Source organism: Lampris incognitus, chromosome 4 (genome assembly GCF_029633865.1).
Source record: "Lampris incognitus isolate fLamInc1 chromosome 4, fLamInc1.hap2, whole genome shotgun sequence".
NCBI lineage: Eukaryota > Metazoa > Chordata > Actinopteri > Lampriformes > Lampridae > Lampris > Lampris incognitus.
The window spans coordinates 28,033,135-28,056,910 of record NC_079214.1 but is presented as its reverse complement, the minus strand read 5'-3'; the positions used below and the strand labels follow the sequence as shown (position 1 = coordinate 28,056,910).

Here is a 23,776-nt window from a genome sequence, read left to right as displayed (position 1 = left end):
GACAAACAGCCTTCCTCCTTCTATTCCAACCTGACCAACCACGTCGAAGGCAGTCCCGTTCCTTATTCCCCGCCATCTAATGACAAGATGAAGTTTCAGTGGATCAGAGCCAAGCGCACTCATGTGCCCAAAGGATGGATCAAAGGCAATGCCAATGACATTGGTATGGACTATGACTACGCTCTCCTTGAACTCAAAAAGCCCCACAAGCGCCGCCACATGAAGCTAGGGGTCAGCCCCCCAGCTCAGCGGTTGCCCGGTCACCGGGTTCAGTTTTCAGGATTCGATAACGACCGTCCAGGCCAGCTGGTGTACCGGTTCTGCCGAGCCGGCGAAGAGACTCCTGACCTGCTGTATCAGCACTGTGATGCGCAGCCCGGTGCCAGTGGTTCGGGGGTCTACGCTCGCATGTGGGACCGGCGGCGCCAGCGCTGGGAGCGTAAGGTGATTGGCGTGTTTTCAGGGCACCAGTGGGTGGAGCGACAAGGGGCGTCTCAGGAGTTTAATGTGGCAGTGAGGATCACCCCTCTCAAATACGCCCAGATATGCTACTGGATTAAAGGAAACTATGTAGACTGCAGAGAGGGATGAGGAGGGGGCAGGGTGTGAGGATAACATCAAGATAAAAGAGTCAAAATACAAAAAAAGAAAATCACAGCCGCAAGCGGCGATTCCGGCGTCCAAGCCAACGCAGACAATCAGGAGCTGAAAGCTTCAACAGCTTAATTAAAACTTTCCACCAAGCTTGGTGGTGTTTGGACAAACTGTCATTGATTTATGGCCAAATTTGCACCAGGCCCATGCATGTGTTTGGAACTGGTGGCGCCCCTATTGAGCGATTAAAAAAAAAATTTACACACGTGGTTCAGCATTGTTATGAAACCTATCCTGCGAGTTTTGTAACGATTTGGACAAACAATTTCTGAATGTTAGTTTGATTTGTGTTATGCCACGCACATTTTATTTTATTTTTTTATGCAGTTGTAGCGCTTCCTAACGGTCGATTTGAATAAAAGTTTCGGGGTATGTTTCAGGTACTTATGTGGACGTATGCTGCAAGTTTGGTGACGATTGGCCCGACGGTTGTTGACTTTGGTCTATTTATGTGCTGAGCCATGCCCTTTTGAAGTTCATTGGTCAAAATCTTGAAAATTGAATAAGCTATCAACAAGCTTTATGGAGCTTTTGATAAGATCGGTCCAGTACTGACCCACAGAACATTTAGTAGCAATCGGACTGACGGTTTAGATGTCAAAAATGTGTATTTAAAAAAAAATCAAAATGGTGGAAAATCTAGTCAGGCGGACTTCAGTGGTTCTTGAGGCAAATTCGTCGCGTGGGGAATAGATGGATGTCTGTGCCAAGTTTCGTGTAAATCAAACTTGTGACTTTTCGAAGTTGACCTTTAATTATAGCGCCCCCATCAGGCCGATTGGGGTCATATTTCTTGGGCAACACTTTCACACAACTTCCAATTAACGGGCAAAATCTCATATCTCTACCGTTTATCATCTCACGGAAATGTGCGCAAACATTTCTGAAGAAGGAAAATAATAATAAACCAGCACAAAAACAATAGAGTTTCAGCACTTTGGGCCTGAACCCTAATGTAAATTGCTGGCACACACACACACACACACACACACACACACACACACACACCCCGAGTGCGACAAACACGACACACACACATACAAAGCCAGTAATGGAGCTGTAAAGTGTAAAAGGAGGCAAGCTTGATAATTTCATTTTCAAACTAGTAGTATAGGCTCACTAACACAATCCACCTACATTAAACATTGGACAGAAACACTATAGGCCTCTATAGTGTATGTCTTCTTGGAGGACTACAAGCCGAACTGTAAGCTGGGGGTAGGGTTTACCATTTTACTTTACATTGCAGCATTTCTTATTCTGCTAATACTAAAGATTGCACTGTTAAAGCTCTTTCTTTTGGCAAATTCCTACTGTAAAAGAATGAATGTAAAACTGTCCAATGCCAAAGGTGCCTTTTTTTTCTTCTTTCCAAACCCTTTTGTATTTCCCCTCACTGGACGTAGTATATCCACATACGCATTCTGTTAGCTTGCTTACATTGTTGTGGTGAAAAATCCCAAATATTATATGTGGACTGACTTTAAATGAATGCAGATGACTTCTACCAAGGCTACGGATCATGTGATCCAGATGACACAGTTCATCTTTTGTTATTTTCACATGGCTCCCTCTGGTGGATAAGACATTACATTACCAGTATCCATCGCTGCTTTTTTTTCTTTTTAACTAATCAGAGATGGGCGCTTATCATCAGAATCAGAATACTTTATTAATCCCCGAGGGGAAATTGGGTATCCCAACAAGGCCTTGACTGACAGAAGCACTTTTTAAGATTACTCCATTGTTTAGCAATTTGAGAGTCTGCCGCAATTTATAAAATGTATGCTTTTAAATAAAAAATAAAAATAAAAAAAAGAAGAAGAAAGAAACTTATTTTTGTCTGCTCATACATCAGGTTTTTACATACTCGGGTCAACAAAACAAAAGCACACACTATTTGTTTGACCACCATTTTTATTGTTTTAGATGTTGAGGGCATTTTCAGAGATGGGTGGGTAAACTGAACAATGTAAAAGCTGTAATATAAGGATGAACACCTATATTACAGACGACTCCTCACACACGGGGTCAACAGAGAGCCCACATTGTATTCTGGGTTATGGCACACAGACAAAGCCTCCATCTCAATACTACAATCATCACCATTAAAGTGTACACTCACTAATACAAACTCGAGAACTCAGATGTGGTATAACATGCACCAGTCCGCTCGCCAGAGTCCATGCTGTCTACAGAGGGAGCAGAGATGCCTCAGGACAATGTGAAGAACTGAGACCCCAGGAAAAAAAAACTAATGAATATCATAAGTCTTTCCAAAGCTCAGGAGTCCTCAGTCTTCTTGCACTTCACATGCAATCCTCTGGGTTTGACCAACAGATGCAACGTAAAAGGAGGCGGGGTGGATGCGTGTTATTCCAGAATTGACTAGTCATACTCGAGCACTGAGCAAAGCAAGATCCAAAGCAACCCATATAAGTTGTGCCTTTTTCTATCTTAACGGGGAAATGGGACAGTGAAGTTGATAGAACAAACTAAAACAGTCCAAACTGAAATTCGACTGATAGTGCCAAAATGATGGCTCGTGCCACCAACTACAGACACTGGACAGCACCATTGACTTGCAAAGTTTGCTACATTCAGGTGGGAGATGACCAAACTCCAATTAGATCTCGGCAAGAACAAAGCACCGGGTTGTGACCAAGGACAGAGGTGCAGAATGAGAATGGCACTTATCTTTTTACATATTCAAGATTCCTATGATGAGGTACTGCTGTGCACCATTATGCTTTACCGCCGAGCCAGACATACGTATGCATGGGCTCATCTCAAAAGTGGTTTTCTCTTCCCCATTTGAGCTCACACTGTTCAAATACACGGAAGGAATTCAGTTTCAATTGCAGGCCGTAAAGACAAAGCCTTTTTTTTTTCCTTTTAATAGCCATAAGAGAATTTTCTCGCTGATCTCCACGTCACCGCAAAGAAAAGGACCTGTTTTGTCGAATGTGAGCTCATTTCTGATCTAAATTCTGCAAAAGTGGTCCTGACGTTTCCCTCTCATTCTACCTCAGTTTATTCACTATACACAGATAGATGTGAGTCAAGTGGAGGAGGCACAAAGGAAACCACTTGAGATAATGGAGATGAAGATAAAATGTGGCGTAAACAAAAGGCAATGCATCTGCAAGGCAACCAGTCTGTAACACCATTCTGGTAATTGGGGGGCAACGCATGTAGTGTCAATGAGGTGACGCACATGTTCCTCCAATTACCTTTACCCTTGGCTTTGCATTTGTTCCCCATGTAATACACAGTAAAACACTGGTTAAAAAAATGTTAGCAACTGACATTTTATGCCATCTAATTTATGTGAGAGCATGTTGATGCATACATACTTTTTGAGGGGAGATGGCATCATATCTGGGACATACAAACAGACGTCTCTAATAGTCCACATTCATTTGGTTGTCTGTTCACAGCCCACAACAAGACAGAGATGATACCATTTCGACGCTGATTGTCAATTCTGTTATGGTTTACCCACTTAGGCACAGAAAAAAAAAATCAAAAACAGTGATAAGATGAACTCGAAAAACATAAACGCAACACTGGCACAGGGTGGAAATTCGAACACGCTCGCCCACACACGGACAGACTAACACAATAAGATGGAAAGAGCTAGCTGCCAGTGTCGCCTGGCTACAGCAGCAGTCTTTCAAAAGTTACACTTTAAATTGTCCACAGCCAGGTGCAGGGGTTGCATCTCTAATCTGGGATGTCGTCTTGGGAAATTATCCTACATGGGTGTTTTCGCTGCAAGGGCCTTAACAGCTCATCTCGCCCTTGTGTAACTTTGTAAAGAGTGGCGCTGCAACAGTCTTCCTAAAAGCTGCTGCTGGTAACAGTAACAATATAAATGAAGAACACAACCTTCTTTGTCAAGACAGCTGATGGGAGCACCTCAGGTGTTGTTCCTACAAACTGATCTAGGGTCACAGTTTTTCTTTTTATCCTAGCCGATTGTTGAAACCACAATATGAAACCCTGCTTGATAACAGACGCAAAAACATGGTGAACCTGTACAATAAATATGTCTGCAGCGCTACTGAGTGAGCGAGGATTTGATTGCTGTGATAAAAACCATTGTGTTTTTAAGTAAAACCAGTTTATACTCCAAAAAACAAAAACAAAACAAAAACAGCATTACTTTGTTATCTTAGACAGAATAAGCTGATCATGGATCAGTATCTAGGCACAACTCCTATTTCTGCTCTGAATCTCCTGTGATTGACTAGTGAGTGACAATCTGTGACTGACGGGCCAAAACTTATCAGTTTAGCCAGTTGCACATAAAAAAAAAAACAAACGAACTAAAACAAAAAACCCCATCTTTGGCAAAAGTCTCCTGGCATCCCTGACTTTTCAGTCGCCTACCAACATTATACCAAAGCTGTTGGTGTGGTAATGCCCGGCACAACTCGAACAGTATACAAAATAAAAATATTCTTTAAATAGGTATAGAAACATTGCATGAAAAATACAACCGTATCAAAACAATTATTTCACAGTCCACCCCTTACCTTCCAAGGAGGAGGATTAATCAACACACTCATCTGTCAACTCTTTTTGCCATACTTACACCTATCTCTCCTTTACATTCAGAGTTCTTAGGTGAGGGACAGGTGGTGGTGGCTCCTCCTCAGCTTGGGGTAGCAAAAGGTGGGTCTTCAGCCTACTGTGACTTCAGCCCCAAGTTATTGGAGGAGAGAGGGTAGGAGTAGGCTTTGCCAAGGACAATACGATCACGGAGCAGTTTAAAAAGAACATAGTAGTTGCAGAAGAGAATAAGACCCAGGGAGAGGGTGTGGTTCCAGCGCTCAGAGCGCAGCAGAGAGTACAACTGGTACAGGACCACACTGGACTCAATCCAGATCAACAGGTTAAGGATCCGCAATGGCTTGTGGAACAGGAACTAAAACATCAGGAGACATGAAGAGAGTCAGGCTGGATACTGAAAACTAAAAGCGCAAATGAAAAATCAAATAAAAATAAATTTTGGGCAACAGATGTCTAAGTGACGATGATTTACATCTCTGAAATCTCTGCTCACTGAATCCTAAAAATTTCAAACATTGTTACTCACATAAAATCTTGCATGGGAAACGTCAGATGGCAGTGCCACGTTATATGGCCCTACTGCCTTGTATAGACTACGACTGTGTCGTACCAACACCCCCTGCGGCCATATAGTACTGTCTGACCACCTATAAACACAAAACACAGCTTTGACACATAAAGCAGAAAAAAGAAAAACCTAAAAAAAAAATAATTCATGCATGTGTTTGAGACATGCATGTGTGTATGTGAATGATTATGAGCACAAGGGAATCCACTTACACATGCTGTGGTGCATTGCTGTATGAGCCATGCTCGAGTTTTTGCCAGCGCCCCAGGTGTGCAGCAGAGCGATGGAGCAGGTCACAGTAGCTGGGGGGCAGCAGCTGACTCATCAGCATCACAAACGCATTGATCCACACCATGATCAGATGCTCACACGACCAGCGCATGTCATAGTACTGGGTACTCTGCAGGAGGAGAGAGAGAGTGTACTCCAAATCAGTGACCTCACACCCACGTAAAAGCAAACAGGTACGTGACTGAAAACATAAGTTTAGGGAAATGACTGGGGCAGGTGAGAGGAAAATGTCAAGCTCCACTGGGAAATGAGTAGGGTTTGTCTCCACTGACACTATAGTCTAAAATATCTGAAACTGAAAAAAAAACAAAACAGGGGAGGACCATTACCAAGTGTGAAAGAAACAAACCTTGACGAAGCAGAGGGGCAAGAATGCGACGTAGTAAGCGCTAAACAGAGAGTTGAACAGCACTTCCTTGATTCGTCGGTTGAAGTCACTCTTCAGTTCCTCCACCTCCGCGCGAATATGCTCCGGCGTGTGTGAATGTGTGTGAGGGGGACAGGTGTGAGTGGGTGTGTCGGGTGGGCTGGCCAACTGCTCCCTGAGGTTCTCTCGTAACAGGAAAAGGAAGTCCCGAGGACGAAAGTATGGAGCCTCTGTTAAGTCGGTCTGCTGGTGGTCAGCTTGGTAGTCACAGTCAGCTGGCACTGTTTGACTCCTCCCTCCTTCCTGGTGAAAACAGCAGAGTGGGATGTATACCCCGAATCTGGCATGGAGGGAGGGTGGTGACAGAGAATGAGAACAAAGCGAATGCTTGCTTGAAAGCCAAGAAGGATGGATAGAAGAGGTATGAGATGGTTATGTGACACTGCTGTGTGTCTGACTGTTTGTTTTCAAGTGAATGTAAGACTTACGGGTATCCAAGAAAGAGGAGGTTGAGGACAGAGTGGTTCTTGCAAAGGTTGACCAGGGTCCAACAGAGCACCCATCCACACAGGGTTAGCAGGCTGAGTCGGGCTGCAATCAGGACCACGTAGCGAAACAGTGAGCCGCCACTGCTCTGAGACACCTGGATGATCACACAACACCTTACACTTTATAGCATTGTTGCTCCATGGCTGGACCATGGCGCTAACGCTACCATGTTGAGGGGTTACCGATGCTAAAAGCCTATGCATTCATGGTAGTAAATGTGCTTTGTATTCCAAATGGCATATTCTGGGCAGAACTCACATTGTGCATGCATATGTGGTCTTTTATCTGTTTGTGCAGGTTTGTTTATGCTTATCTGTTTACCTCTGAAACTATAGTCCAGACAAGTCTCCTGGCCAACATGACTGTGATGAAAATAGCCAGGTGGTAGTCCATCAGATGGAAGTTCTGTACAGATAAAACACATAACAGGAATGGAGAAAAAAAGATATCCTTTTTTACTTTTTGAAGAAGAATTCAAGTTGAATTTGAATGTCTGTGCCTGAACTAAAGGTCTGAATCAAAGAAGCTCCATAAAATTTGTTTATGAAAAACAACTGTAAACCTAGACCAAAATACCCGATGAATAATGGGTCATAATACAGAAATATAGAACATTTTAAACATAAAGGAACATAATGCAATATCAGAATGTCACAGAATGGTGTGTGTTTGCATGGTGATGGTGGTCACGTGGCTCAGGTCCTGGGCTGTTCCGATGGTATCGGGACACTGCTTGGCATCCTTATCATATTCTTCGTATATCTTATAATTTTATTATAATTTGGTTTTGGTTATGCTCTTTCAATGTTGTATTTTGTAAATTGTTTTATTCTGTACACACACAACATCTATTGCACATCTGTCTGTCTTGGGAGAGAGATCTCTCCTCTGTTGCTATCCCTGAGGTTTCTTCCTATTTTTTCCTCACTGTTAAAGGGTTTTTTTTAGGAGTTGTTCCTTATCCAATGCGAGGGTCTAAGGACAGGATGTTGTGTTGCTGTAAAGCCCACTGAGGAAAATTTGTAATTTGTGATATTGGGCTATAAAAATAATATTGACTTGACTTTGTATGTATGTGCAAGGAATAGGTTGATTTTTTTTTTAAAGATACAGAAGTTCGTTACAAAAGAAGGACTCGTTTAAGGAATTTTTTTTGCCAAAAGAGCTTATAGTAGGGTTCAAATTTAAGGTTATTTCTTTGAATTAATGTTAATGTTGGTATTTGGGAATCTTATGTTAGTGTTGTGTGGGTGTCTGTGTGTGTTCTCACAAGCGAGGTAGAGGCAGCAGGGTGACTGTAGGGGTACCACCAGACAGTCCTGTAGATGTTTATGTACTGGACAAACAAGGCAACCAGCAAATATAAAAAAAGCAGGAATTCAAAAAGCAGACTGCTATCCAGTGGCAGCTCAGGGATCCTTGAGTGACGGACAGGCTCCGGTGTGATGAGGGCCGAGAGAGGCGGGGCAGACAGACCCATTGAATTACTGCTCCTGAAGGAAACACACACACACACACACACACACACACACACACACACACACACACACACACACACACACACACACACACACACACACACACATATTATTCTATGTTGTGAAGGACTGGACTTTACTGAGCCTGCTAGACTTACAGGATGGTTTCATTTTTTTTATTTTGGAACCTAGACCTCATTAACAATGATGCATGGTTTAAAATCATACAGATTGCATATTGGGAAGTATTGGAAAACTTGGCACTTGCTGATTCTTCTCACTGTGCTGCAACACAGTACCAATCGCAATTATCTAAGTCTTCAAAAACCATTATATGCCTCCATTTAAAAAATGCGGACCTCACAGTACAGCCAATTGTATCTCAATATGTTCAAAAAAAATTGTCACAAATCATGCTTTCTATTAAGATAAAATGACTTTATTTTGCACTTCCGCCTATACATGTTCCCTTGCAAAATCAGCATTTCTGGAAGTATGTGACTTTAAGTAATCCTGAGGACTTCCCACTCTCAAGTGCAGAACCTTACAGATTGCTGAGAGGTACCGCATCAACTGCAAAAAGACTTTGATCCAATAAAAAATAAATGCAGAACAAGCATATGATACATTAATATACATGTGCAAGAGCTGTAAGCTCCCCTTTTTCAAAAAGGACATACATCATGGTTTTGCAGGCTTCAATGATTGCTCCGTTGTGTGTTGAAACCCAGCAAGAAATTTCAGCAAAGTGGTAAGTTTCTCAGTACTGAAGCGAACAGTGAAGTTTTTGCTTTTAATACTGTAAATTATGTCTGAAAAAAGTTTTAATGAGGTCTGAGTGGAAAAAATAGTGAACCTGTCCTTTAGGTAAGGTAGGATGAATGGTGTGTGTGTTTGCATGGACATTACAACAGAAGGCTATCATCACAGAAATAATCTCGCTGCTTAAAATATCTAACTGTGGTTTCAGAGATAACCAGTCCTCGGGTTAATTATAAATCCCATACTTAAGAGTAAATATCAGCCCATACCAATCAGCGACAAAACCTCCCTATAAGACAATACCATCTTTTAAAGAGGAAGACTAGAATCACAAAAACGTTTTATCAAAATCACATTAGCCTAACTTATATGATGGTATCGCAATTTATGCAGTTCTAAATTATTTCAATACAACTCAAACTTGCATCTAAAATGCAAAGAAAGTCTTCCCTTTTTGCAGTTTCAGCAAAACATTTACTGGAACCTTGTATTTAAGGGTTTTGCTTTAGAGAAAAGACACAACTAACAAAAGTTAAGGCAGATCAAGTCCAACAGGCATGCAATGGAAGATTACAAAACTGACCTTGAATTAAGATTTTTCGATCATTTCAAATGAGAATTTGGTCTCTGAAACAACATCCATGTGAGTATCAAACTTAAACCAAAGTGAAATTATAAGCATTTCATAAGTACTTCAGAGACATTCAAAGTTAAAATGTTACACCACTTTCAGTTTCTGCCAAAGCAACTGACAAAACTTAAGTTGTTGATAGAAAATTCTTGCTAGCAACTAGCAGTCGACAAAAGGACCAGTGAGACCAGAGCTAGTCTTAAATGACTAGAACTTTGCTTCTGTGTCACTCTAGGCTTATCTGAGCCACATTGAGATATGCATCCTATAAAATGCTTGTTTTGCTCAACCTCATTGTGTGTGTGTGTGTGTGTGTGTGTGTGTGTGTGTGTGTGTGTGTGTGTGTGTGTGTGTGTGTGTTGTGTACCTGTTTCTGAGGCCTGTGCCATTGCTTAGATTGCCTCCAACCAGAGTCTGCAGGGAGGGCAGAGCAGAGCGACTTAGCTGCTGTCTGGAAGGACCCCTGCGACCTCCTGGCATGGTTGCCAGTCACCGTGGCAACCTGCCCACCAAGCAACAGCCAATGGGACTTCTTTTCACTTCTTCTCAATGACCCGCCAAATACACACAAACATTAAGAGAGGACAGAAATTAGTTAGGAAACACACAAAACAAACACACACCCTCTAAAGGTAGAAAATGAAAAACAAAACACCTCCATGTTAACTGACCTTTACAAATCTAATGCCACATAGCCCGAAAGGCATATAAACATACATCAAGAATATGTCTAGCCAAAGGTAGAATGACAACAGATTAACTTGCAGAATGCATATACACTTTCACACACAAGGGAAAGTATAAAAAGGTACACAGGGTACAATTTTATAGAAGAGAGCAAGCAGAGGTTAAAGAGATGGAGATTCATTTAAATGACTACTTGGAGATGATTTTTCAATATCAGTGTTTTGTTGTGCTGGTATACCCAATGCAAACTGATTGTGATAAATAATGTTATACCCCATTGCCATTTTGAGGACACTGTTAAGATTATCAAAGTGGTGTCTTTCCCACAGGAAACGGCAGCTCACGCTACAACGCAGGGGACCGTGTCCAAACTAAAGCGACAACGTGAATGTAGGAACTGAAAGCTAAAAAGAAAATCAAAAAAGAAATGGATGAATGAGGGGAATGGAAGGATTCCCATGACACATTTCGCTCAAACTGCTAAATTTGGAGCGATCGGTGTATACTGTAATGTCGTAAAATCATTTAATGCATATTTTTTAAGATAATGAGGCAAGTGGGAAAATGTCGCATTGTCCTTCTAAAACAACACATTTATCGCAAATTATTTTTTAGCCAAACTTTTCTAACAGTTTTGTTTGTTGAGGATACTTTTGCAAAGGCTTGCTGCAACATGCATTAAGCCACAAAAAAATTCTGTCTGAATCATGACATCACGCATTGTTGTCATTTTCAACATCAGGGAAACTTGTGAACACATTATTTTGGACATCAAAACACGCATCATTATTTCATCTGGTAATCGGAGGAACCAAACACAATTACTTGCTGACTCGTCAGTTTAATTAAGACACCTGTACTCACAAAGCATCAACAACATGCGGAGGGTGTACTAAACGAGGATGCATCAGTCATTTGTATGGCTTCCAGGCTGACGATTCCAGACAGCACCGAACATTTTGTCTCCCTTTCAGCTTCAATATCACTAACTGTGGGTATGTCGTACTAAACTACGAAAATACAAACGATGCTGCAATGTGGCTTTGACTCCGAATAAAACCGTAAACAGTTTATTTAAACTTATCCTTAGGCTAGAGGAGCAACAGTAAGAGCATTGCCCAGAGACCGACGTGGCAACACTGCACCTCCTCTGCTCTGACATCATCAGCTGTGCGACGTGTGCTTCGTCTGCGCAGTCGCAGTTAAACTATTAAGGCTTACGGTCGTAAAGTTGCGGTCCTTCAGTCAGTTATTCCGCATATGTAGTAAGTTACTGTTAGGGTTTAATTGTAATTATATCGTTTGAAGACAATTCGATATATTGTGTAAAAATGACAAGTAATTGAATTCATTGTAGTGAGTAATTTTTTGTAGATTGTGGTTCGAGGCGCCCCATGTTTACACTCAGGCCTCGTCCTGGTGTAAACGTGAACTATCACGGTATGATCAAATTGCGAGAAATACAGGCAAAACAAAGGCACAATAAAAGGACATTTTAGGCTTGTGCGAATTTAATAATAATAATAATAAAATCCAAAAAACTATCCAAGTAACCATAGCTGTCATAACAATCCATTAGTCATCTTATGTACATACAGTGCGTTTGTATAAAAACATTCATTGTTTTCAGACCATTACATTTGGAAAGACATTTAGGAAATATAAAAAAAAAACACCTAACGCAAAAAAACCCCAAAACCCTCAAGATAGTTAGTTACCTTTGGGGTCTTGAATACTCGTGTTAATGATGTAACATTTCAAAGTTTTTTTGATTTACACAGACAAAAATAAAGTACTTGGGCCAGTCACTCTAAGCTATTGCTATTGCATGGCTTGGTTATACAACGTCTAAAGATAAAATAATGATATTTCTTGTTGCAAACAAAAAAAAATTGAGGATGATGTAAAATGAAATAGGAACATCCATTTTCAAAAAAGCACATGGAAAAGAATAATGCTCAGTGATAACTGTAACAACAGTTATTCTGCAGGATTTTAGTCAAAATATACCTCAACACTTGACATAAAACTGCTGAAAAGCAGAGTGGGATATTACACAAAAAAGTGAATAAAAGGAAGTCACAGTAATAAAGTCTAAGAATTCTTCAAGATTTTACTTCTAATTACATCAAGGTAACGTCTCCAATAACATCAAGCAATTGCTTTACCAACTTCATTTTAAAATCCCTGAAAATATTGTGTTTAACTATAAAAACAGTTAAAATATTTATCGATCATCATTTGGCCAATATGTGTAAGAGTATCATTATTCTCTTACATTTCATGAATCTTTATTGGCAGAGCACTGCAAAAGTGTAGTGGTAGCCAAACGATGTGCTTCACTCTAATATTAACTACCTGCTCCCAGTTCTACTGAGGTTTGCACGTTCTCTTAAACAGAGACCACTGGGTGTTTCACCGCAGGAGGAATCAGATGACGACACTGGTGCCACTGCGAGATCTCTTGTCCTGAGAGAGACACAGTGACTTTAGATTCATTCTTTTATAAGTTAGAATGACTCAAAATTGGAAGAGTCAAAGTACAGACTCAGATTTAGCTGGGCCTCTGTGGTTGTGCATGTGTGTGTGTGTGAGTATTTTGTGCTGCTGTAAGTGTATCTGAGTAGTTGCACGTGTGTATCTCATCCCCTATCAGTGAATGTGTGTGTGTGTTTGTGTGTGTGTGTGAGTGTGTGTGTGTGTGTGTGTGTGCATGCGCGCACGCACATTGTGTGGCTAGTATTGTGTATCAACTAAAGCAGTGAGTGCCTTACAGAGTACTGTTCATTCCTCCGTGCTCCTGGTTTCTGTCCGGGCTCATACTCTGTGTAGCTTGGAGGTTTGTCACCCCAACCTCCACCTCCTCTCCTTGCACCTCTTCCTCCTCCTCCTCTGCGACTACTGTCTTCATCATCCGAGCTCCAGGACCCACGTCTTGATCGCCATGATGCTGGGGGAGAGTAGTTACTTCGGGGCCTTATTTCAATCAGGTCATCCCGGGAACGGGAACGAGGGCGGTCCATCCCTCCCCGAGCCCCACGAGCTCGTCCATCCAAGGACTCCTCACTGTAGCTCCGAGGGATACCTCTTGAGCGGGCTGGTGATGGATAACGTCTTGCTGCTTCTCTTCTGCGGTCATCACGGCGATGGGCATAGCCACTACGGCTGCTCTCACTGGAGCTTGGAGGACGTGTCTTAGGTGCAGATGGTGGCACTCTGCTGGGCTGCTGCTCTCTGATTGGTGGAAGTGTGATCATGCGGTGCTCTGTGCGGTCATGCTCGTCAAGGGCTGAAAGCATACTGGGAGGGCCAGCAGAAAAGGGGACAGATGTGGGCATTTGCTGGGGAGGAGGTGGCATCTGCTGGAGGTGAGGTGGAGGACCTGGCTGAGGCTGTGGGGTGGGGTTGCATGGGACCAAGAATAAGAAGAAGGGGTTAATCAGATCAAACAAACAAAATGCAAATTAGGTACAAATCAAAACACAACAAAGTTAAAGAAAAATTAAAATCCTAAAAATGTCAGACACAAATGAATTTTAAGTTGCTTTTTTCTTTTCTTCCCCCAGTGGCAAGCAATGACTGCCTTCCAATGACGTCTTCAGTTTCAACTACTTTAAACCAGCATTTCCCAACCCAGTCCTCAAGGAACCCCTATCCTGCAGATTTTCATTGTAACCCTGCATAGGTAGCCCTGCTTGTACTTACTCAACCAATCATCTCACAGCACTTAATTATGCAAGGTGTGCAACATCTGACATAAATCATTGCTGATTGGTTGAATAACTACAAACAGGTACCTATTCAGGGTTGCAATGAAAATCTGCAGGATAGGGGTTCCTTGAGGACTGGGTTGGGAAACACTGCTTTAAACGACTGAACTGAGATCTGCCTTTGAAAGGATAATTCAAAATTTTTTTATAACTTGGGTCTTATTTTTGTAGTTTTTGCTATTGTGCATTGGATACAGGGTCACCGTTGGACTCAGCTTTACAATCTTACAGGGGAACCAAACACAAGCATCAGACAATGTTTTAATAAATACAATTCAACCCATTTATCCAAATTTGGAAATGAAAACAACTGTGAGAGTTAAAAGTGATTACCCAAAATTTTCAATATCATCAATGGTCGATCATATTGTGGGACTACTTCCTGGTTTAATGCATGCTTAGTAAACACTTAAGTGTAGGCAGGAATGACCAGGCAGGAATTAGTGAACACTTAAGTATAGGCAGGAATAACCAGCCTATACTTAACATAGGTTGTAATACTCATCGACTAACTACCCGGCCAGCACAATAAAGGAGTCGGATAATAGGAAATCATGTACACAGGCTAACTAGGTCTTCTTTTTTTTTGGTTGTTGTTGTTGCTGCTGCTGAAAGGACAGGTTTAAGGTTCATGTTCAGTTGCCCCATAAGACACTATTGTAAAGCTGTGAATAAGATGACACCATAAATGAAGTACACGACTGCAGAAACAAAACGAGTCTCGGGCTTTGTAAGAATGGAATTTTCCATTAAGTTCCCAACACATTAAGGTGCAGCATTTTTATCATCTGTACAAATTAATGATCATGACAATCATATGGAAGCTTGCATGTCAAGTACTTCTCAGTTATGTTCAGAATTCAGATATGGCTAATGAAACACAACATTCATTCAGTCAGGTCCCAAATTCCTTTGTCCCCATCATTCTGTTCTGTTTGAAATACAAATGTAAACACTGTTTGAAATGTCTCTTTAAACTTTGCTGGAGTTGCTGTCAGCCATAAAGTCAGTACAAACGGACACTATCAACTGCAATGATAAGCGGCTTTTAACCAAGTTTTAACATTTGGGCAGTTACATACCTGTAAAAGGGGACTGGTCATTTCTATCCCCCTTATCTGGTTCTCTAGGTAATCTAACATCTGATTGGTGTTTGCAGGGGTATGGTTACCATGGACACTGGGTGGGGGCATGCTGTAGGCTGAAGAATGAGGAGGTGGGAGGGGCATGGGCTGCATAGGAATGCTCTTCCCTGAAGCAGATCCTGATGGGATGCGAATTAGTTTAGAAATATTTCACAAAATGTATGAAGATAACATTGAGTCATTGTACACTGTACACAAAAACCACCAGACACAAAAACAGTTTTTTACCCCCCGTCGTCACATTTATGAACATTTAACTCACTGTGGCACTGTGCAACAACCCTGGAGCACTAATACCCACTGTCCCTACAAATCATATATATTTTAGCCTAAAATAAATATCCAGGCGGCACAGTGGCACAGTGGTTAGTGTGGTCGCCTCACAACAAGAAGGTCCTGGGTTCGAGCCCCGGGGTAGTCCCACCTTGGGATTGTCCCAGGTCGTCCTCTGTGTGGAGTTTGCATGTTCTCCGCGTGTCTGCGTGGGTTTCCTCCGGGTGCTCTGGTTTCCTCCCATGGTCCAAAGATATGTAGGTCAGGTGAATCGGCCATACTAAATTGCCCCTAGGTCTGTTTGTGTGTCTGTGTGTGTGTGTGAGAGAGAGTGTTTGTGTGTGTGTGTCAGCCCTGTGATGGTCTGGCAGCCTGTTCAGGGTGTCTCATCGCCTGCTGCCCAATAAATGCTGGGATAGGCTCCAGCATCCCGGCGACTCTGAGAGCAGGATAAGCAGTTCGGGATAATGAATGGATGGATGGATAAAATTCCACCCATCCATTATCCAAACCACTTATCTTGCTCTCAGGGTTGCGGGGATGCTGGAGCCTATCCCAGCAGTCATTGGGCGGCAGGTGGGGAGACACCCTGGACAGGCTGCCAGACCATCACAGGGCTCTCACACACATAAACACACACACACACACACACACACACACACACACACACACACACACACACACACACACACACACATTCACACCTAGGGACAATTTAGTACGGACAATTCATCTGACCTACATGTCTTTGAACCATGGGAGGAAACCGGAGCACCCGGAGGAAACCCACGCAGACACGCGGAGAACATGCAAACTCCACACAGAGGATGACCTGGAATGACCCCCAAGGTTGGACTACCCCGGGGCTCGAACCCAGGATATTCTTGTTGTGAAGTGACCATGCTAACCACTGTGCCACTAAAATAAAAATGTGCAATACATTTCACTCACTACTGTTTATCTGAACAGGCTGTGTGCTGTACATAACCACCTACTTTATGTATATAAAGGGACTTTTTTTTTACGGTTTAATATTCATCTCAACACTCCTTGCACTCTTCACTTCTTTGTATTATTTGTATCCTGTTTACAGTTCACAGAAACGGTTTCACCTGTATATAGTAATTCCTTGTGCATATTCCTGAAGATTGTTTTGTTGTTATTCTGTATAGGTACATCCGGAGTCAAATTCATTGTATGTGTAAACATACTTGGCCAATAAATATGATTTTGATTATCCACTGACATGCAGTGTAAAAGTAGTAGTACTACAAGTGTGTGTGTGTGTGTGTGTGTGTGCTTACCTGAGTACAGCAGTGGGTTCATTTGGGAAGAGGAGGCATGGCTCATAGGGCCATACACAGGCTGGCCTCCCATCCAGGGTGCCATAGCCCTCTGAGCTTCCTTTATCATACGATGTTGCATCACCACTAGAAGGATAGAGAATACAGTTTGTTATTGTTGCTGGGTTTGATCTTAACCATTATTTATTCAGTAAGTGTTTACTAAGCATGTGTTATTTTTTTTAGAACCAGTCTTCTTCTCCATTATGTCAGAGGTGCCCAGCAAAACCTTGAAGCAAATGAGGGCATGTGCCTTTCTCAAAGGTGCCCAAAGTGCTTGTTGGTGATGGTGTTAGTAAGCCAGTAGGGGGCAGTCTTCCTTTTGGTCCTAACAAACCCCAATGCCCCAGTGCAGTGATGGGGACACTGTGCTTAAGAGATGCTGTCCTTCGGATGAGACGTTAAACTGAGGTCCTGACTCACTGTGGTCATTAAAGATCCCATGGCACGTATCACAAAGAGTAGGGGGCCCCCGGTGTCCTGGCAAAATTCCCAACCTGGCTCTCTCCATCTGGCCACCTAATCTTGCCCCAGTGTGATTGGCTAAATGACTTCCTCCCTCTCCACCTCAAGCTGATGTGTGATGAGCATTCAGGCACAAAATGGCTGCTGTACATCACCCAGGTAGGTGCTACACATTGGTGGTGGTTGAGGTGAGTGACCCCCCTTCACTGTGAAGGGCTTTGGGTATCAAGATAAAGTGCTACGTACATGTAATCTACTACTATTATAAAAGAGAAGCTGTTGAGGGGAGGGGGTTCTACCAGTTCACTTTCTTCGCCCATGTTTAAGTGTGTTGTGTAACTTTGAGAATCAGTTTTGTGTAATGAATGGTGGATGTATCTGGTGATCAGTGTGTGTGTGTGTGTGTGTGTATGTGTATGTGTATGTGTGTGTGTGTGTGTGTGTGTGTGTGTGTGTGTGTTAGGGGCACCTTTTTCAGGACAGCAGCACTGCTCTGGGCAACAGGGGCAGCGGACATAGCAGCAGCACCTCTGAGGGCAGCACTGGCAGCAGCATATACAAAAAAGCATGATGAGGAGGAGAGCTCCAATGACGATGAAGAGCACTGTTAACCAGTCTGAAAGGAGGAAAAGAGGCAGCAGGTCATTTATCAATAATAGCCATTCATAGCTTTAGCAGTGTTGTGCTTGAAGATGCTCATGCCGCTTGATCACTAGTTAATTTTGCATGATTTGCTGCTGACACTGGGCATGTTTCAGAGTGCGATACTTGTACCATTTTGTATTATGGCATTATATTTGCCTTAAGTCTTACGATAGACGATGAGTTTGATTTCTTTATCAGAGTCTCCAGAGGTGTCTCCCGGAGCGTCAATGGAACAGTAATACACACCGTTGTCCCACCACATAATCTCATTGATCACCAGGTCTGCCTCTGCAAAAAGACAAAAAAACAAAACAAAAAACAAAAACACACCCACACACAAAGATACTTTCAGAAGAATGCCTTGCAGAGCTTTGTTAAATTTGACATTAAAGGGAATCCATGCTCCAATAAGTGGTTTGTTTGTTTGTTTGTAGTGAAAGTGTTTCTACTAAAATGCTTGCCTCAGGTCTTAAACAAAATGCTGGATCCAAGATCAGGAACAATGTGTTGAAGCATGTGTTGTTTTGGAAGATTGGTGGTTTTGATCAAAACACTGTTATAGCACTGCTATGTTGGAAGTGTGTGGATGAACTCACTGTTCTGGACAGAGATCTTGCGTTCACGATACTCTGATCCTAGTATAGCCTCATTTGATCCCCTCTTCTGGACCACAGTGCGCACCGTCCGCTGGCGATCTGGGCAGTCATTTGATGGGTCTTGTCCCAACTGTAAAGCAGCCTGGTATGCTACATGCAAAACAAAAGGCAACATTTCAGTCAAACAATTATTATTTACAGCAACAGCTACAACAAAATCATATCTTTTATAAATTTGCTTCAGGCATAATTAAGAAGTATGTTCCTGCCATCACCACACCTCCATCACCTTTACTGGTTTATACTTTAGTGCTGTGTGTCTGTATCTCTTACCGCCGCACAATGATAGCATTTATCACTGGTTTTCAAATCCCTGATATTCATCCCTGGCTCGGGGTAATAGCATTCAGGGCATGGCTATACTGTTGTTTATCACAAGGGCTATGCATTTTCCCCTCCTTGATCAATTGATCTGCCCCCCCCCCCGCCACCCCAAGTTGGGTTTCAGCCATAAAACTGGCTGAAACCCAACTTTTTGATATGGCATCTGCAGATATTTCCATTTTCATCTACCAAATGCAAAAATCCATTATGAGTTGAGCCAGGCCCAATGTATGGGTATTATGTGAATTCTAATTGAGTGTGAAAATTACTGCCCAGTCTTGTGGTAGTGAGAAGTGGTTGATTCGAATGATGGTCAATGTGCCAGTTCTGGCTGCTGTGTGATGTATATTATGTGTGATTTGTAAGCATCCTGTCATTTTATGTCCCCTTTTCGTGCTCAGCGGTGGGCGTTCAGTTCTTACACGTGGAGTAGTACTCAAGGACTGGGTCCTTGCAGAAGGACTTGTACCTCCAGGTGACCAGGACTTCTTGGGGGTTGGCTGAGGTGGAGTAGTCACAGCGCAGTATCACCGAGCTGAACAGGGCCGTGCTGCGCTCCTGCTGGGGAACATTCACCTGAATGCACACCGACTCTAAGAGAGGATCCCAAGAGACAATCAGCTACAGCAATCTGTATATGTCTGTGAAAAATTGAGCTACTATTAATTTGATTGTGGCCCTAAATGGAGCCACAGCTGACATAACAAACGTGTCAGGTAAACGAAGAGGAGGATGACACAAACTCTCTATGTGTGTGTGTGTGGCATAGTACAATCAAGGGTTTAGCAGTGGCAGAACCAGAAAAACCAGTGACACAAAGACACAGGAAATAGGTCTGTGTGAAACCGTCAACACAAGCATTCAAATGTGGAGTGAAACTAGATTACTTTATCCATAGCCTATATGAAGAACTGCCTAAGAAGATAACCTGCAACCTGCAACTTAAAGATATAACAATACGACCAATAGGTCAATGGCAGACAGCTTTTCGACTGGCCTATATTTCCTGTGGCCTGCATTATTTCCCTTGTAGGACCGTACGGAAATCAAAATAAAGAATGACGTAATGCAGATGAGCATTAAACTCTAGTGGTGTAATGAGCCTTTCCCCAAATGGTCAAAGCCACGCGGGCGTGAATTCAACATGTAGGGTCACATGAGTAACTCGAGTCATCCTGAAATCGGAACTGATAAAACAAATGTGTCACGTGATCGATACCACCGGTTAGATGGTTTCAACAGAATAAAAAAAATGAAGAAAAAAACTGGGCTAAAATAAGCAATAGATGCGACAAGAATACAAGCTACAGACAAGGGAAGACAAGGAGTAAAATTACCTTTTGGCAGAAAAAAGAGCAGTGCGGCAGTTAACAGCCCCCGCATGGTCGACTGAAACCACTCAATCATGTTGAGACGGACGATCTTTTACGAGAAATACCTCGACTCGGCAGTAAATTGAGGACGACACCTTGGAATCCGAAGGGGGGAAAATATGTTGAAGTTTTTCTTTTTCAGCCTTGTTTGAATAATTTATGCATCGTCCCCTTTTTTTCTGTAGTAAACTGTTTGTCTCAGGTGTGCAGTGTCCTGTGTGGAGTGAAGGCTGCCAGCCGACAAGTCATCAGTAGCCACACCCAGACAGGTAAACACCTGTGACGTCACGTCTCCAGCTATACCTCCCTAGTGCCCAAATCCCCCCCGAAGACAGCTCGAAATTACTCAGGCTAAATCACAATTTAACGCCCATCCTGTTGCTTTTCTGGTTTAGTTTTCGTTCACTTTTGGTCTACCAGAGGTCAAAATGATCGATTTCTCTTCTCTCATCGCGAACATCAAACATTCGTACGTACGAATTTCTTGTACAAATAACACCCATGGTATTATTTAGCCCTGGAGTTTGTCTCAGAGATCAGTGTAGAACCTGGCTAACCCCTGAGTGTAGACACCAATCGGCTAACACTGATATCCTTGCAAAATGGGTTTCCTCCGGGTGCTCCGGTCTCCTCCCACAGTCCAAAGACATGTAGGTCAGGTGAATCGGCCGTACTAAATTGAAACTTACTACCACTACTTTTGGCAATGCCCTCCGATAAGAAGGGACAGAGCCGTCTCTACTTTTTGAGGAGGCTTGGTCCTTAAACATCTGCCAGACAATGCCCAGGATGTGGTCAGTGGCGCCCCCAGAAATGTTTCATAGGGGTGGCCAAATGGGGCCACTGAAAATCTTGGGGTGGCACACCAAAACCAAAAGCCATGACTGAATTTCGGGAATTCTATGATGCTGTTGTAGTACACTGTATAGCCTAGTGGAAAACTGTCAATATGAGAGTTAAGAAAAATATACATTATTGATTTAAATGAACAGCACCTAATGCAAAATATCAGATAGAAGCATATTATGCATAATCAGAAGCATATTCTGCATATGCGACTCGTGGCTGGGGGGCCAGCGGGGGGGCCAGGGATAGTATCAGGGTGGCCGTGGCCACCCCTTGGGGGCGCCACTGGATGTGGTATGAGTGTGTGGTGGCCAGTGCTCTCGTGTTTGCTGTTGTGTGTTGGCGCAGCTTGTTGAGGGTAGCGGATGCAAACAGGCTCAATAAACAGATCGGTGACGTTGTGGGGGTGAACTGGATTCTCTGGCGGCGGTTTCTGAGAGGAGGACGCTGTTGAAATTATGCGCCATCATGGACAATGTCTCCCACCCACTCCATGACATGCTGGTTGGGCACAGGACAGGAGTACTTTTAGTAATAGACTCATTCTGCCGAAAAGCACCACAGAGCGCCACAGGAGGTCATTCCTGCCTGTGGCCATCAAACTTTACAACTCCTCCCTCAGACTCAGACTGTCAGACACTCTGAGTTAATGGTCATTGGACTGGCCCTGTCGAGTTTTGTTTGTGCTGCTTGTTGTATGCTGCGGTAGTGTAGTATAGATAGGGTGTTATGTGAACCATGCTGGTTGATATATTTTGGTCTTATTTCTATTTCTTATTTATCTTTTATTTCTGTTTGTTTCTGTTTCTATTTTCTTGTCTTGTATCTTGTAAGTTTTTAGTTATTAGAGCGTGAGTGTCTGTAATAGAACTCCATTTCCCCTCGGGGATGAATAAAGAATTCTGATTCTGATTCTGAATGACTCTGATAATGTAATCATCAACAGTTTAACTAATATAAGATTCAGTGCCACACGCTAAAATTCCCGGCAGTGGGACCACTGGTATAGCTGCCTTCTTATAAGACACTGATTTGTTCCATTTATGTTATTCTATTGTGTTTACTCTTTGTATTGTATGGGGTTTGTCTTTTACCTATTTGTCTTTGTCTGTTATGGACTCTGTCTGCAATAAAGTTTTGAATTGAATATATATATATATATATATATATATATATATATATATATATATATATATATATATATATATATATATATATATATATATATCATCATAACATAAACATAAAGTAATGGGTAGTGTGGAAGAGAGGTGAGAGGTGAAGAAGAGAGTGCAGGCAGGATGGAGTGGGTGGAGAAGAGTGTCAGGTGTGATTTGCAACAGAAGAGTACCAGCAAGAGTTAAAGGGACGGTTTACAAGATGGTAGTGAGACCAGCTATGTTATATGGTTTGGAGACAGTGGCACTGACGAAAAGACAGGAGGTGGAGCTGGAGGTGGCAGAGTTGAAGATGCTAAGATTTTCATTGGGAGAGACAAAGAAGGACAGGATTAGGAATGAGGGACAGCTCAGGTTGGACAGCTTGGAGACAAAGCAAGAGAGACAAGATTGAGATGGCTTGGACATGTGTGGAGGAGAGATGCTGGGTATATTGGGAGAAGGATGCTGAATATGGAGCTGCCAGGGAAGAGGAAAAGAGGAAGGCCAAAGAGGCGGTTTATGGATGTGGTGAAGGAGGACATGCAGGTGGCTGGTGTGACAGAGTTAGATGCAGAGGACAGGAAGAGATGGAAATTGATGATCCGCTGTGGCGACCCCTAACGGGAGCAGCCGAAAGTAGTAGTAATAGTATTATTATTAGTAGTAGAGCACCATAGCTGCTCTGTTATAGTCGAGACTATAACAGAGCAGCTATGATGATAAAGAGCAAGGCAGCACGAGTCGGACCTCGGACCAGACGGCTTGTAAGAATCCGTTATCAGTGTTCATCCCAAAGATGTTCGGCTTTGAAGAGCAAATGCAGCCGCAGAGTTTAAATGAAACAAGGAATAAGTGGTTGTCTGCTATGATGCCGTTGGTTTAGCTTTTGTTTTTCTTCAGTATGAATTAGTTTGTTTGCACATCCGCTTACCGACCACATGAGAAAATAAAATCCTCAAATGCATGGCCTTTTCTAACCCAGCGTCGCCTACGAGCCAACTACTCTGGCTTTCACCACTGGGTGTCAGCATGAGATCTCCTTTAAGGTGATGCCAAAGTTGTGGGTGTTTGTGTCTTTGTGTCCGAGGGTAAATAAAAATATTAAATGCTTTGTAATTCACAATAAACAATCAATCCATTATTTCATCTCGTTTGTAATTTGCTCGCAATCACCAATTACAAAGGGAAAAATAAAGAGACCCAAGTTATTG

At 42.6% G+C, this 23,776-nt stretch overlaps 3 protein-coding genes across 3 annotated transcripts in view; 1 reads left to right on the top strand and 2 right to left on the bottom strand.

Annotated features, from left to right (window-relative positions):
* LOC130111362 (serine protease 23-like) overlaps positions 1-2,478 on the top strand; it is a 6,699-nt gene extending 4,221 nt beyond the window's left edge. The window contains exon 2 of the mRNA XM_056278527.1: positions 1-2,478. This exon is cut by the window's left edge and continues 589 nt beyond it. Within this exon, the coding sequence (XP_056134502.1) occupies positions 1-591 (591 nt within the window). The 3' untranslated portion in view covers positions 592-2,478.
* Positions 2,479-5,308: 2,830 nt separating this feature from the next.
* tmem39a (transmembrane protein 39A) lies at positions 5,309-10,358 on the bottom strand. The gene is made up of 8 exons (XM_056279045.1): positions 10,246-10,358; positions 8,278-8,500; positions 7,329-7,412; positions 6,947-7,101; positions 6,441-6,798; positions 6,013-6,200; positions 5,759-5,879; positions 5,309-5,587 (listed from the first exon to the last, which is right to left on the bottom strand). Exons 1-8 carry the CDS (start codon positions 10,356-10,358, stop codon positions 5,348-5,350), a joined length of 1,482 nt encoding a protein of 493 aa, XP_056135020.1. The 3' UTR covers positions 5,309-5,347.
* Positions 10,359-12,852: 2,494 nt separating this feature from the next.
* On the bottom strand, positions 12,853-20,635 carry LOC130111870 (immunoglobulin-like domain-containing receptor 1). The gene is made up of 9 exons (XM_056279167.1): positions 20,524-20,635; positions 19,609-19,779; positions 18,803-18,952; positions 18,375-18,494; positions 18,031-18,177; positions 17,058-17,183; positions 15,414-15,599; positions 13,340-13,947; positions 12,853-13,034 (listed from the first exon to the last, which is right to left on the bottom strand). Exons 1-9 carry the CDS (start codon positions 20,591-20,593, stop codon positions 12,996-12,998), a joined length of 1,617 nt encoding a protein of 538 aa, XP_056135142.1. The 5' UTR covers positions 20,594-20,635; the 3' UTR covers positions 12,853-12,995.
* Between the last annotated feature and the right edge of the window lie 3,141 nt (positions 20,636-23,776).